Source organism: Scylla paramamosain, chromosome 23, assembly GCF_035594125.1.
Source record: "Scylla paramamosain isolate STU-SP2022 chromosome 23, ASM3559412v1, whole genome shotgun sequence".
NCBI classification, from domain to species: domain Eukaryota; kingdom Metazoa; phylum Arthropoda; class Malacostraca; order Decapoda; family Portunidae; genus Scylla; species Scylla paramamosain.
Window position 1 is genome coordinate 7,377,535 of NC_087173.1, and position 15,451 is coordinate 7,392,985.

The 15,451-nt window shown below is 34.4% G+C and overlaps 1 protein-coding gene across 12 annotated transcripts in view; it reads right to left on the reverse strand.

Moving 5' to 3' along the window:
• The window catches only part of LOC135112088 (potassium voltage-gated channel subfamily KQT member 1-like), a 220,795-nt gene that overhangs the window by 30,136 nt on the left and 175,208 nt on the right, over positions 1 to 15,451 (reverse strand). For 9 of the 12 annotated variants that reach the window (XR_010274055.1, XR_010274056.1, XM_064026040.1 and 6 more), the window contains 7 exons: positions 15,360 to 15,451; positions 12,593 to 12,718; positions 12,138 to 12,248; positions 11,554 to 11,738; positions 2,262 to 2,300; positions 277 to 408; positions 16 to 92 (listed from right to left, as the gene is read on the reverse strand). The exon at positions 15,360 to 15,451 is cut by the window's right edge and continues 78 nt beyond it. Coding sequence is in view for 10 of the 12 variants with exons in the window: in XM_064026040.1 (XP_063882110.1) it covers positions 16 to 92; positions 277 to 408; positions 2,262 to 2,300; positions 11,554 to 11,738; positions 12,138 to 12,248; positions 12,593 to 12,718; positions 15,360 to 15,451 (762 nt within the window). In the remaining 2 variants the exon portion in view is untranslated. The remainder of the gene's footprint in view (positions 1 to 15; positions 93 to 276; positions 409 to 2,261; positions 2,301 to 11,553; positions 11,739 to 12,137; positions 12,249 to 12,592; positions 12,719 to 15,359) is intronic. The other 3 variants (XM_064026046.1, XM_064026042.1, XM_064026045.1) reach the window with 1 other exon arrangement.

Consider the following 15,451-nt stretch of genomic DNA (forward strand, 5'->3'; position numbering starts at 1 on the left):
AGGCTTTTTACCTACCATCTGAATTCTTTTTTGTTAAAACCACATCAGAAGACTCTTTCGTAACAGAATCTTCACTGTGACTTGTATTTATTCTGAAAGAAAATGCATGATGATTACTATTATTTCCTCATACAACTTGCAACTGTCTCTCATTGTAAATGATTAACTTGTTTAGAGGTATAAATAAATTAATTTTCTTAAAAATATTACAGTTCAGACAAAATTTTTATCAAATGATAGATGGACAAATTCCTGACCAGAAACTTTTTTACTTACCTATTAGAATTGACTAGGTTGTCTAATGCATGATTGGAATCTGTGTGCCTGTTTTTGATGGATGGTGAATGAGCATTTCTGTGGCGGCGGATTGTGGGTAATCTGGTCACGAAGGATGCATTATGCTTGAAGCTGTGGGATGGACGAGCCATTAATAGCAATCCCTGGCATCTGCCACAATAATGAGAAGGCTACACTCTGGATAAATATACCCATAATAAATTATACCCCTGTAATGTCCAAATGAGTAAACTTTTGACAGTAAAAGAAAAATCTGCATTTAAGACCAAAGAGCATAGTGGAACAGGCAGCCTATTTGAAGCTAAATATGCAGATTTTAAGAGTATCAAATTTACGCAAAAAACATCAAGAAATAAATATCACCTGATGAAAAACTCAACATTTGTTTCCTTATAGACTTTTGGCTATTGAAATATATTCATGTACTAAAGCTAACAAGAAAAGATGAAAATGATAAAGAAGCCCAGCAGGGCCTTTGAACAATGGGATAAGCACAAGCCTTGAGAAAAATCTGGACATGAAAAAGGTCCAGGATCTCGAAGTCAAGTCATGAGACCTGGCTTTCCTCAAGAGTCAACACGAGGCTTCCTCTGCTGTGCACGATGACATGGCTTAGCTAAGAGGCATTTGGAGTGATATAATTTTGCTATATTCAAGTTTCTACTATAAACTGACTCATGCTCTATGGATGAGGGGTGACTCTCCTAGATGTCAGAGGAAAGAGAGGAGCACCCTACAGACATGAGGATGACTGCAATGAAGGCCTTCTGCAGGAGTGTGGAAGGAGGCATCCAAGGAAAACATTACCATTTTTCTTAAAACTAAAAATTGTTACTATTAGTGTTACTTTAGTGACATTCAATTTTCCAGTACAATTTCTTATGTCTAAAGATTCTGGAACATGACACCATATGGTCCTCTCATTGTGGAGCCTTAGATCACTTTCATGAACAAAAATTATTTAGATAACAATAATTTCCATTGAAGTACACTTTCCACACCTCATGAGATTCTCCTCCTGAAGCTGAAAAGACGAGCACAATATGACATATCTTGTAGCTACTTATAAGAAAAAGAAGGCTGGCTTCTGGGGTCACTTTGGAGACTTACTGAAAGTGACTGTTACTAGAGCCATTTCAAGCAGAAGCAGATAAAATAAATTTTTTCCATGTGTACATCAGCAAGTGCTGTCATTGTACTCATTCTTGATTTAAATAGTAATGATTCCAACACAATGTTTACAGCAAACTACAATTAAGACAGCAAATTTTTCTGTACAACATGGTTTGTGATTTCTGCATTATGGATTCAATTCAATAGCCAATACATGGAATTTTTCTGTAGCTTATTCCCATCACCAGGATGGCAATAACATATAAGCAAAGCTGGAGGCTTCTTTAAGACTGTGCTTTAATAGCACAGTCCAGTTCTATGTAATCAATGCATTTCCTCATTTTAGAAGAACTTACTAAATGAATAATTCATAAATAAACTTGAGACATTCAATGCAGTATCATCTTGCCACAAAAACAGAGGCAAACACAACCTGACCACAAGTGAAGCAGAGTTGGAATACGTGAGCTCTTGACACACTGTCTCTATCATTAATAGACAAAACCATAACTTACAATTGTGACTTCAGTTAATAAGCAATGTATTATTCTCTATTGTGATGATAAACATAAAAGGAACTTGAATAAAGTGAACATTAATAAATAGCACACATCAGGCCAAACTCTTGTTAGACTATCCAGCCTGACAAGAGTTTTAACCAGTTATTTATTTGTACTCATGGGAATAATGTGTTACTTTCTAGTTCATTACTGACAAAACTGATACTTCCATTGTTGATAAGAATTCGCCAAAATATTGGTATATTGAATAGAATCCAAGGTCGAAAATCTCCAAGCAAGCATATGTGCCAACAGGCTTGAAAATGCTACTAATTGCAGCAACAGCCTTACATTCGGCCTGGAGACAGCCTGATCGAACTCAGTTGTCTCCTGCAAGTTTTGGAAAAAAACATTTAACATAAGATGCACACACCTCTTACTATATAACTACATCTTCAGCAACAGTCAAGGTGCAGGATGATAGATGAAGGGCACTGGGCAATGTCTCACAATGTGCACTAGATACTAATAACTCCCTTCATTATTTTTAGTGACATGTTTGTCTCTTCACCCAGGTAAGCAGTATGAAAATAATTTCAGCTCATTTAGTATATGGTTTTTAACATAATTAAATGTACCTATGCTTGACATGTATTTATTAAAGACTTTTACACATTAAAAGAGTTCATTGATCAAAACATCAGAATGTCATAACCTAAGGCAGGTGAAGTGATCTATGAAAAGACTACCAATTAGCTACCTCCAGGTAAATGAATGGAGAGAGAGGGAGAGAGAAAAATAAAAATGATGATGGCCCAAACTGATGTTGGCTGCTTAAGGCATACAAGCATGCCAACCTAAACACTTGATGCCTACATAAAGAGGGCACTCATTGACTGAAATGTCCATAATGTTAACACCTGTAAGGCAGCTCTGGGAAAATGATGTGACCATGAAGGAGAGAATACTGCTATCAAATCAAGAGGATCATCAAATCCCTCATGGAATTTGGTGTGTCTTGACTGTCAATAAATGTTCATTATCAAATATATGGACTGAGCTCAATTGTGATGATAATAATTTTTAAAAGATAGCAAGTCATTATCATAAAAACCTTTCCTCCAATTATTCTTTTGTCCACCATATTGGGATTTTACAGTAGATTCACAAATTCAGTATTTTATTACAGATTCACAAGAAGTAGCTGCCTATTTTAGTCAAAAGACAAACAATTTTGACTGACATCTGAAAGACAAGGAACCTTTCAAGAAAAATAAATAAACAAAAAAAAAAAAAAAAATGATGTGACCACCAATTATTTTAAGGAAGTAATAATAATAATGCCCTCAAATAATGTTCTTCCCTTTTTCTAAATTTCTATATGAGTAGTCAACTGCCAGTGGCATTCTCTTGCGTCTTTTAGTGTTCACAGATCATCTGCTGTGAATGCTTCCCTCGCCTGCCTTGGGTTCTATCAAGTTCAGAGTTCAGATCAATATCTACGTGTCAGTGAGTTTTACGTTCCACAGGTTATTTCATAGATGCAGTTGCCATGCACAGCAACTGAGAAGCAAACTACATTGTTTTAAATGTTAGGACCTAAAATAGGAAGATGAGGTTATGTATGCTACTGGATGTTGGTGCTCTAGGATGGAATATCACATGATGTGTAATTTACATCAATGTATCATATATACACCTATACATCCTATAAATGTAGAAGGATGTATTTCAGATTAAAAGATGATATATGTATCATGTTTGTGGCTGCACATCTCTTCAATATATATTCTCTAGAAAATCTCGATTTCATTGAACATATTTCAAGTCAAAATTTCTTAAATGTTGAAGTTCATAAAGAGATATTATGTATTGTTCTTTATGTAAAATGAATAACATTTTTTTTCTTAAGAATTAATGAAGCTGGATCATTACATGTCTGAAGGTTGGAAATATATTAAAAATTTATAATGTTTAATGTTAACATGTAGTACATAATATCTAGCTTTCAAGTGTGAGTTATCAATTTCTCAAATTGTAATTCTTAAAGACCAAATGCTGAAATGGAGTGACTAAGTTTTTTGGAGTATTTTGTTGTGATGGACACAAACATTGCACACAGTCAACTTCCTTGTAAGGCAAATGATGGATGTCATGAGATGCCTTGATGCCTTCAATGATATTGGAGAAGGCATTCCCTTACATGATGGATGACAAGTGAAGTGAACACTGAAGAAGGCCAAGATGAGAAAATGTTATAAACAAAACCAGCAGCTATTTTCTCCCAAATGTGGAATGGTGCTGAACTTGAAGAAATTTAGAATAAATTATTTTCATGATGTTATGGACACTTCTGGAATTATGTTATAATAGTTTATCAATCGCTGCCTCATCGCACAAAACCTGGCTAATTATCAGTTAAAATATTTCTTACATACCACTGTGTTAAAATAACTCTGCATTTACTGAGCACAACTAACAGGACACATTATAACGTGCTTACAATGCACGCCACACTGGGTTTGTGACCTTCAGCATGAGACATTACAGTACGCCAAGATGACCAGGCTGAGGAGAACATGGAGAAGTGCAAGGGGACAACAGTGCACAAGACATCATGATAAAACACCACATTTTGAGGACACACACACAACACACACACACATATACAAGACAATTAAATCAGAGACTTAGGTAACTGGCTAGACCCAAACTGGCTAAATCTAGAATAAAGCACATGGATAAACTACATGTGCTTTATATATAAAGTGACACGAACACTGTATGATGGAGTACTGCTGAGTAATTATGTAAATTTCCCTTCAATGATGCCAATTACTGTCTTAAACCTTAGAGTATATTTTGATATGATGTTTGGAAGGCTGACTGAAATGATAAATATTTAGTGTGTAACCATGGAAAAGAGCTGTTGTGGGTTATGTTTTTATAAAAACCAGAGCCCAGTCACTTGATGTTACAGCTTAATACTTGAGCTTTAAGGCTACTGGCAGTAATTAAAAGTTGAAGTTAATCAATAACTGATTTATTATTCATACTAAGTAACCACTATTTAATGCATAAAAAAGTATGGGAGGGCTGGAATAAATTTAATATGCATATCCTGCAGAAATAAAAATAAAAATAAATAAAAGCAAAGATTTTTTTTTCAATGAATGCCTTTTAAATTTTAGATGAATTAGTTTATCATAAGCACAGGAAGAATGACAGACTATTTTCTTTCAACAATACCCCATCCTAAAGTGTAAGTGTACAGTACATTCTATAATATATATATATATATATATATATATATATATATATATATATATATATATATATATATATATATATATATATATATATATATATATATATATATATATATTAGATGAAAGCTAGATCCTCTTAGAAGTGTCTACATTTAGGTCCAACATCCAAAGTGGGAAAGGAATGTTTACTGAAGTGCTTAATTGAAGAGTCTATCAGCTATGTAATTTAGTTTAATTCAAATATTATATGATATAGGGCATCCAATGCATATGAAACTTTATTACGAGTGAAGTAAAAAGTAGCAGATACTAAAAGTAAACAGAAAATCTGGTAATTTAAAAATTCTTACACTAAATATAATTAGGAATGGGATAATTTTTTTCCCCACAAGCAGTTTGAAATGTGGGTACTATAAAAGTATGTAGTAAACCTTTGAGCTGTGGAGGCTATGGTACCTGAGTACTTACATAGAGGTAGGATAAGGGTTCTTTTCCTTTTCCTCGATCTTGATGCTGACGTCACATGACAAAGGTATCGTGATACAGGGTTATGGGAATGGAAAGGAAAAGGCAAGGAAATGGTGGTAAGGAAGGAGAGTGAGAGAGGAAGGAAGAAAAATGCAGTTGAGAGCTCAAATTTACCAACATAACACACAAACATTATCCTGTCCTGAATTGATTTATACAAGCCTTAATTTTTTGCTTATGAATAGTAAAAAAAAAAAAAAATAAAATAAATAAATAAAATAAATAAATAAATAGATAAATAAATACAGAACAATTATCAGCTAAATACTACAAGATGGAAATACAGTAGTACCGGGTATCTCTGCACCATCCTGTACCCTATTCTTCAAACACAAGTTACTCTACTTGTGTGTGAGAAATTAATTTAATGCAAAGGAAACATTTTTATGACAACATCCCACAACTAGAACTACGGCTTTACCAGGAGCCAAATCTTGCATGCTAAAGCTAACAGACACTTTCATCCCAACTTGGTGTGACAGTGTGCGGTGTGCTGAGGATTAACTGCAGAGTGCAGGATAAATTTTAGAGCATGTTAAAATAGCACACCAATCCTGAGTGATTCTTCTCTCTTAATACTTTTTCCTTTTCATACCACTGTGTAATGTTGAAACTGAAAATATGTATTGAGAGGTTGAAAATCTTTCTTCACACAAACTAACATAAAACAAACTGTGTAGTGCTGTAAGTTATAAGTGTGTCATTACAAATGTTGGTGTCTACAGTATTACTAGTCATGCATGTATTATGGCATTGACAACACAGATGAAAAGAAGCAACATAATGCTGAACATTGTAAATAACAAATATTTTTCTTACAATAGTTGATAAATACTTGATAAGCATATATCACTTCTAAATAAAATAGATTTAAAAGTAAAAAGATCATGTCCATTATTCTTCAAGATTAAAAGGACCTCAAATTTTTTACAATGCTGTTTCATAATGTATTTAATCATAGGACTGGTAATTACTCCTAGATGTCAGCAAGTCTTTTTATAATGTATCAAAAATAATTTTACCAACAGGACTACAATTAATGAAAATAAAAATTTTTGTCCATTGATCTGTTGAATAAGATGATTTAATGTACCTATGTTTTGATAATACAGTACCAGCAGGAACACCCAAGAAATATATTACACCACTACCCAGAAAACTGACTTTAAATTACAAGAAACTAAAAATAAAGTAGCTTCTGGTCTTTATGTATAGAAAATTTATGTACAAATGCTAAACATTGCACAACCCTTCTAAAGTTTTATTTACCTTATAATTTACCTTTACCTCTCACTAAAATGACATGGTGTGTGCATTTCCATCAAGGCTGAAGACTACATACTGTCTAAATAAGCCTCTTAGAAGTATATGGCAAGACATGAGCCTTGTCCAAGGGGCCTTTCTTTCTGTGCTTCTGATGTCTGTGTAAATTACTCTACTACACTAATGTACTACAGACTTCTGTATTGTAAGAAAATTAGGTTTACTTACAAATATCATGCAAAATTTTTCTTAAGTGTTCAAAATTCAAGCAAATCCATTCATGAAGCATGTGTAAACTAAATGGTAAGACATCAGTGATTACTGATTTTGATTCCCTGTTTGAATGAAATGCTCCTAATGCTGATAATGGTAATGAGATTAATCACATTATATATATATATATATATATATATATATATATATATATATATATATATATATATATATATATATATATATATATATATATATATATATATATATATATATATATATATATATATATATATATATATATATATTAAAGAAAAAGCTATACACAAGAAAGAGATTAATATTGTGGTAACAGTTTCACTGAGACAATCATATTGAATGGCAAGTTTTCTCTTTTGCTTAACAAAGCATCAAATTGATTCAAGAAAATCTATTTAAGAAGCTCAATTCCATGAAGCAAACAGTGCTGTAGTTTGCAATCCATCTCCCTTTTCCTGAGGGTGCAAAAAGAACTGTGCTTTCCCTAACACTCAAAACTGTGTTGAAACTCTAGGTGACAGGAACAGGTGCAAGCATAATACTGAACAAAAGTCACAAACACCAATTAATAAATATTAATAAATATAATTGAAATGCAAGAAAAAAAAAAAGCAAAGAAAAAAATCAGATCAAGCAAACCTAAACTCTGTTATGGAAAGGATTTTTTTTTTTTCAGGCACAACTGCAGGTGTTCAACTCACTATATGTATATGTATGTCTGGCAAACATATGGAATATATTACAAGCCACAGGCTGCAGTCTTAATCCCTAAAAAGACAATGAGGAACAGAAAATTTGCAAATTAGGAACATATACAGATTTTTAAGTTTGAATTAGGGAAAAAAGTCTGTATTTATTCCTGATTTGCAAATTTTTCAATTCCTCAAGTGTTTTCTTAAGAAATGTAGCTCATTCATAAACTGCAATTCACCTGCATTTGATTTTCAAATACATTTTACCAGATACTTTAATGAAGAGATCATGGCCTGTGCAGTACATACTGCTAGATTCAATACAAACACAAATTATTCCATGCACTGATACCTACATCCACTGATTTATGCCAAGTTAAAACACTGAATAACAAACAACAACCTGTAGCTGGTATACCACTCTGTAATGTTACTGCTGACTTAAAAGTTCTCTATAAAATACTGGTTGAGGCATTCCAGACTACCATTAAAGGGTACACATACTAATGTATACAGACTTCATACCAGTCTATCTTAAATGTTTGACTTTGAACTGCAATCTTATTAGTTTGTAGTAATTATAGTAAATGCCTTACTATGTATGAATATAAATTGCTGTAGGTCTACTAATACTGCAATACTGCAAACTGAACAACAATGAACTTGCTAAGGGAGTGGTGTGGCTTGTGTATGTTCTGTACATATACTGACTAGACTTTTAGTCATTCTATAACAACTGTAAATACAGAACTGAAAACAGACATTATATTTAAACTTCACATTATTATGCCACTACTGCATTTATGAGAAACACTGATGGAATGAGTGTCCATCTGCCAGTCACAACACACCTCTGCCAGCACTACAGTAACCACTAAACTCTTGCAGCTATAGAAATATACACAAAAGTAGTATGTATGTAGTTTAATTATATACATAAATTTCAACTACTCACTGGAAAACAAGCTGTAGGGCCTAAATAATAAGTCAACAGAAGTGTTACTATTACTTAGGGAAACAGCAAGAGGGAGACAGAGGGACAGTTCCCCGAGGCTACAACAACATTAACACTGACTGGCTGGTGTGGCTCTAACAGACAGGCAGTATAAGGTGTTATGCATATTAAGCCTTTGTTTTACCTTATTTGTCTCCTGTGAGTTTTTGTAAGCAAAGGAAAAAAATCAATAAATTCACTGATAGTATACATGTACAATTTATAAGATTATACATGTACAATTTATAAGATAATCTTTGCTTTTGTTCATCAGTTACATTAATAAGTCATGAAGGAGTCATCACCTCCCTCAAATGTTGTAATTATGTAATGCAATTACTGAAAGCAATGCACTTATATGTGTACTCATTAGTCTATATTCTACATTCCAATTATAACCACTGTTTCCCTACAAAATAAATAATTTACTTGCAATCCTAAGATGTACCAAAAAAGAAGCTTTCAGTTTCTTTTCAATTCATACTAGCAAGAGGTTTATGTAGAGTGGCATAGGAATTAAATAAAAATCTTAAAAAATGCAAAGCACAAAATATTATTCAATGAAGAAAATGTTTTTTCAAATTATATTCTCACTAAAGAGAAGGAAATCTTAAATAAAAGTATGTTTTTATAGTGGATTTGTTAAGATGAGGAGTAGCCACAAGGCAGGTGGTGGTGTCACCTTCAGCTGAGTGGTTAGAGTAGCTACTTTTGCAACCCTGAGGTTATGGGCTCAGTCACTTTTCTGATTAATTTTTCATGGTTTCTTGTGTGTAAGTGTTAAAGAAAATATTAGCACAGATAGAGGAGACTTTAATAGAGCATGTTACAAGAGCATGAGTTAATAAGCTTGGTTATGACTTGGCTCTTAAGTTATGATGCCAAACTTCTCCCTCAGTTATTAAGGGCAAGAAGTGCCCAAAATAAATCCCATGAAAAAAAGGGGCTACAAGGCCACTTTATTGCAGAAATAAGGCAGTCTAGTCAGCTTAACTATCAGTAATGAACTCTTTACTCAAGAAGTTATTGTAATTTTTTTTTTTTTTAAACAGTTCCTGATTTACAATTCTTGATTTGATTTCTAGTGTAGAAAAATTATTATTCTGCTCCTCCTTTCTGATTCTTTGACATGTATTTTTTTTAAGGTATGGATGTTGTATAATATCCAGTATATGTAGCATGTAACAAGTAAATAGGAACACACACACACACACACACACACACACACACACACACACACACCTCTTTTTAATCCCTGCCATATCAGACTACCACAGACACTCCCAAGTGATTCCTGATCTTCGCATACTGTACTGTAGTTCACTATGTTTCACAAGTCTACTGTTTAGTATTTAAATAATATTACTGTAAAGATATGGGTTTGGTGAATTTAGTCAATGGATCTGTGTGTGAGACAAACCTCGCCACCAATACCATAACACTTGCCAGTTCACACAATTTCTGACAGAGACCAGTTACAGGAGTCTCAACTTGATAGAATCTAAGTTGATATGGCAGAGTATCATTGTACAGTCAAAATGAGAACCATGAATATTTTATATAAAAATGTCAATATTAAATATGGGTTTATAAAAAAACATGCAACATTGTTGTGCTTTACAAATACTTAAAAAAAAAAAGATTATTAAAATATGAATTTTACATTAGCATATATATATATATATATATATATATATATATATATATATATATATATATATATATATATATATATATATATATATATATATATATATATATATATATATATATATATATATATATATATATATATATATATATATATATATATATATATATGGCAGGAGACTATTACCCATATCACTCAAAACATTTAATTTATGAAGCTAATGCAAGTAATCGTACCTATTTTATATTTTACCAATAACTTAATACATATTTAGTTTATGTACCGTAAAATGATCTAAAACACAAGTAATAAATGAAAGTGCCTAATATGACCATGAAATACAGGCAAACTCTAGAAATTTACTAAGATGCCCTAAGGTTCACATGCTGGTGTAGCGTGACGCAACCCTTGCTTGGCTGTACCAGTGGCTGTACAGGAGCCGAGGTGTGGTAGTGATAAAAACATTGTGCCTGCACCATGTGTTGTGATGTTAACTTTGAGAGGAAGACAATACCTGCATTCAACACTACTATTTTCCCTATTATCCTTGAAAAAAAAAAAAAAGTAGAATTACAAGTCCAATTGTTCTAGAGTGAGACAATAAATACTTATAGCCTCCGGGAGCGCAGAGCTCCTTGCGCATTTACCACTGGATAAAGTTATCTTGATATTATCGTGGAAAAAAATGACAAATGACTATCTTGACAAATTGTTTACATTTTAATTTGAAGCCTGTCTATATATATATATATATATATATATATATATATATATATATATATATATATATATATATATATATATATATATATATATATATATATATATATATATATATATATATATATATATACATACACACACACAACTTTGTTTTTGACATTACCTGGACGCAGCTTGGCGGATCCTTTCCTGGTTCGTTCCTAACCCATAAGAAGCCTTACTGAACGGTGCAATGCCACTATAATAGTCAACTCATCATGGCCATACTTACGAGGGAGGTGAAGGAAGAGGCACCTGGTGTATCTTCCAGGTGGCCACGGACATCGAGTGCTCATCAGCAGCGTAGCATCGCCACAGACATTGGATGAGGGTGGCCGCGGGTTGCCTTCTTCGAATCATATGCTTCTGACGCTGCTGTTGCTGAACCTTCAAGGCGAACCCCGACCCTAGGATGCCCTGGCGGCACGAGAACCAACGATAAAACAATGATAGCAACGATTTACATTTATTCCTTACCTTGGCAATGGGCAGAAACAAATTAATTAATTGTATAACTGATTTATGGCGGCGCAACAACCGAATGATAGTTTCGTTGTTGGATGTCTTGCATGTAGATAGATTCTTGATGTCACTTACTTTTTTTATTCTTTTCCATCTATGGCAATGAGGAAAACTACAACAAAAAAATAAAATAAAGAATTTCCAGTATTATTTTTTCAATTCTTCTCCCTATCTTTTATTATATTTATCTATTTTCCCAGCGGGTAAATGTCTCTTAAAACCTCCGCCGAACTATGGAATTTTGTTGTTGTTGCGTCGCCATATTTGATCCCACCGCCCCCTCCCTGCACTGACCGCTGGCAGGGCGAAAAAGGAAATCCCCAGGAGTGCACACCCCGACGCGATCATCTTGCCGCCCCAGGTCTTGGGCACAGCGTCACCGTAACCCACGGTACATAACGTTATCTGGAACACAAAACAACATTCAACACCACGAACTCAGAGAAAAAAAAGTAGAAAAAAACATAAAATAAAATACAAAATAATGAAACGTGTATCGAAGAATGGTGATTAAGTAAGTAACTATTGAATGACAGGTAGTGATAGGGTGAAACTAGGTACTTGGATTTCACAGTGTAAAATCTAAACAACTGAAACATTTGAATCACTCGTCGAATCCTTTTCCTGTACATAAGTGGTAGTTTTCTTGATCATACTCTAAACTTGCACCAAACCATTCCATTCAACTTGCAGGGTAGTCATGACAGTCACTAAACTAAGATGATGAACGATGATGTACTTAGACTCACCACTCCCCACCACAGAGCGTCGGGGAAGTTTTTGAAGTGGTCGTTGCTGTCTTTCTCGACGAGGTAGACGAGGAAGGAGGAGAAGATCAGCCCCAGGAACCCTATGTACACCGTCGTGATGAGCTCCTGTGGATGACGAGGGAGATGCAAGATGAGGACAGCTGCAGCATCTCATCACAGCGAGGCAGGGAAGGATATTGGATGATGAATGAGTACTCAACTAAGGATGGCTGTGACAAGCAATGAAAAGCAACCACCTTGCTACTTGTTACCAGTCAACGCATGTTCCCGGTACCTGGTATTATAATTGGTATCTCCTTTCCTATTGCTTATTTTTCATGTAGTACGTCTGTCGGTCTGTCGGTAAAGCATTTTTTGTTTACGCTCGTCATTACCGAAACTTGAATGATTCAGTGTTGTTTTATTGTTGGGGTTCAGGGTTTTACGGATTTATTACTTAACCATCTTAACTATTTCGCTGACTATTTGCTTTTTCCTTTCAGTGTTTTATATTTTATAATTTCGTTGTTGAGTTTAATAGTTTTAGTGACTAAATGCTTTACTAGTTTTCGTGTTTCATCAACAATGTATAAATCTCTATTTTAGTATAAAGTGTTTGATGGAAGTCAGGAAAAAAAAAATGTAAAGAAAGATATACGTATAAATAGAGATTTAAAACCGGCAAATTTTTATCAAACTTTATGAACTTTATAAACTTTGTGAAATAAGTGTATATAATTTTAAAAACTTATAATTTTCTCAATACACAAGCTAAACAACTATTACTTATAGGTAACTACTATCAATAATTAACTATTACCAATAAAGTTGACAACGTTATCAATACCAATGATGTAGTGATTACTGGTAACATTGTGCACCATCTTCATTTTTTAACAGGCTCTAGTGGAAAGCATCAGGATTTTCAAGGACATCTGTATGACTCTCGTAACAACAAGGATTTCTCACCATTAATGAGAATCCTTATAAGAGAACAAAGCGTTCAAAAATACAGTCTAATACCTTTGTTATCACGCCTACAATCTGGATTCATCATAATATTCTATCTCATGATCTCGGCCTCAACTTCACTGGCTTAAAGAGAATTTGAAAACTTTCGGAAAAATGCAAAATCTTTATGGCTTCCCACAGATTAGCTAGAGGAACTTCAACTATTTACTTTCTCCTCGTTTTGAAATGAAAGGTGGCGCAGCGAAATTTACCCTGCGATAATCTTTGAAATTCATGAACGATACTTCCCGGAATTTAGTAACTGACGCCATGGTAGAGAAATATTGACAATAATATTTAAGCAAGTTACGAATATCTTTTTATGTTCGGCACCATATTATCTCATTGTTGGGACGCTTCAAATTCAGTCCATCAAGCAATCCACCATCTAACTACAGGCAACACAGCAGACGCGGGTTCCAAGAGGTTGTACACTGGATCGTATTCTGTAACACTTCTGCCAACACCTCGACTACTTTCAAAAGGCTCTAGTACTTGAAGTTACACGGGTCTTTAAGAATACTTTTATGGTTCTAGTGATAGATTGACTACATTTCTACGTTATGAACACGAAAAACAATCTTGAGAACCCGGCTAAATATCTCTTTGGCCTCTGAAAAATGTGATGAGAGAGCAAAGCGTTTCTGAATACGGGCCACTCACTAAATACCAGCCAGCATTGACGCCACCTCCCTCAAGCCTTGTCGCAGGAGTTTTCAGAGATATTCCTTGATGCGACAGCTGACATGACACGCTTCACGCTTTGAAATCATTTGCTTCTTTTTCTTCAGGGCAAATTTTCATCTCTGGAGCACACACACACACACACATACACACACACACACATCCTTTGACTAAGAACAATAGCTTCCACGTGTTCACTGATAACAAAGAAACATGAACCTGGTGCTATATGAAATGCACTGAGAAAGAAAAACATCTTACGAACCGCAATACTCGTATTTGCAATAATTCAATCTGATATATTCAAACAAAACCTGGTGCATATCTTTTAATAAACTTGAACTGAACTTGAACTTTATGGTATAGCAAATCCATTAAGATAGAAAAATGTCTTATGAACCCCAATATTTACAGCCATTCAATCTGAAATATTCAAACCCAAAACACGGGCGCATATTATTTAATATTTTACTGCCCTGCATGACCTTCAGCTGAGAAACTTTATTTGATCACTGCATTGCGTCCCTCGTGTCTCTTGATGTGTCCTCGTGTGTCCTCGGCGCCCAAGACTCGTTATACATCTGCATGTCAGATTTATTGGTCAATCTTCCTAATGCAACATACTTCAGGATCTAGTTCCATTTGCGGATAAACTTTAGTCAAGTCTGCCCTTCTCGACTTTTGCTATTCCCCTGACACAGCACTGGCGGCCTGGGAGCTGCGGAACTGCGATAAAACTGTATATGAGAGAGAGAGAGAGAGAGAGAGAGAGAGAGAGAGAGAGAGAGAGAGAGAGAGAGAGAGAGAGAGAGAGAGAGAGAGAGAGAGACGAAGATAAATAGATAACTACACAAATACACGAAGACAGACACAGACAGATAAACAGACAAATAGACAACTACACAAACACAAATAAACACAAACAAACAGACACACAGACAGACACAGAGAGACAGACTGATGGACAAACAACAAACAAACATACAGACAAAACAAACACAGACACAGACAGATACAATTCTACAAAGATAACTATACATGTAAACTTCAAACAAAACAGACACGATCTCACCTGTCTGTGCGCGAACACGACAGAGCCCAGTAACTTCCAGGTGCCGCCCCGTCTGTCCATCCGCACCATGCGCAGTATCTGGAAGAAGCGCA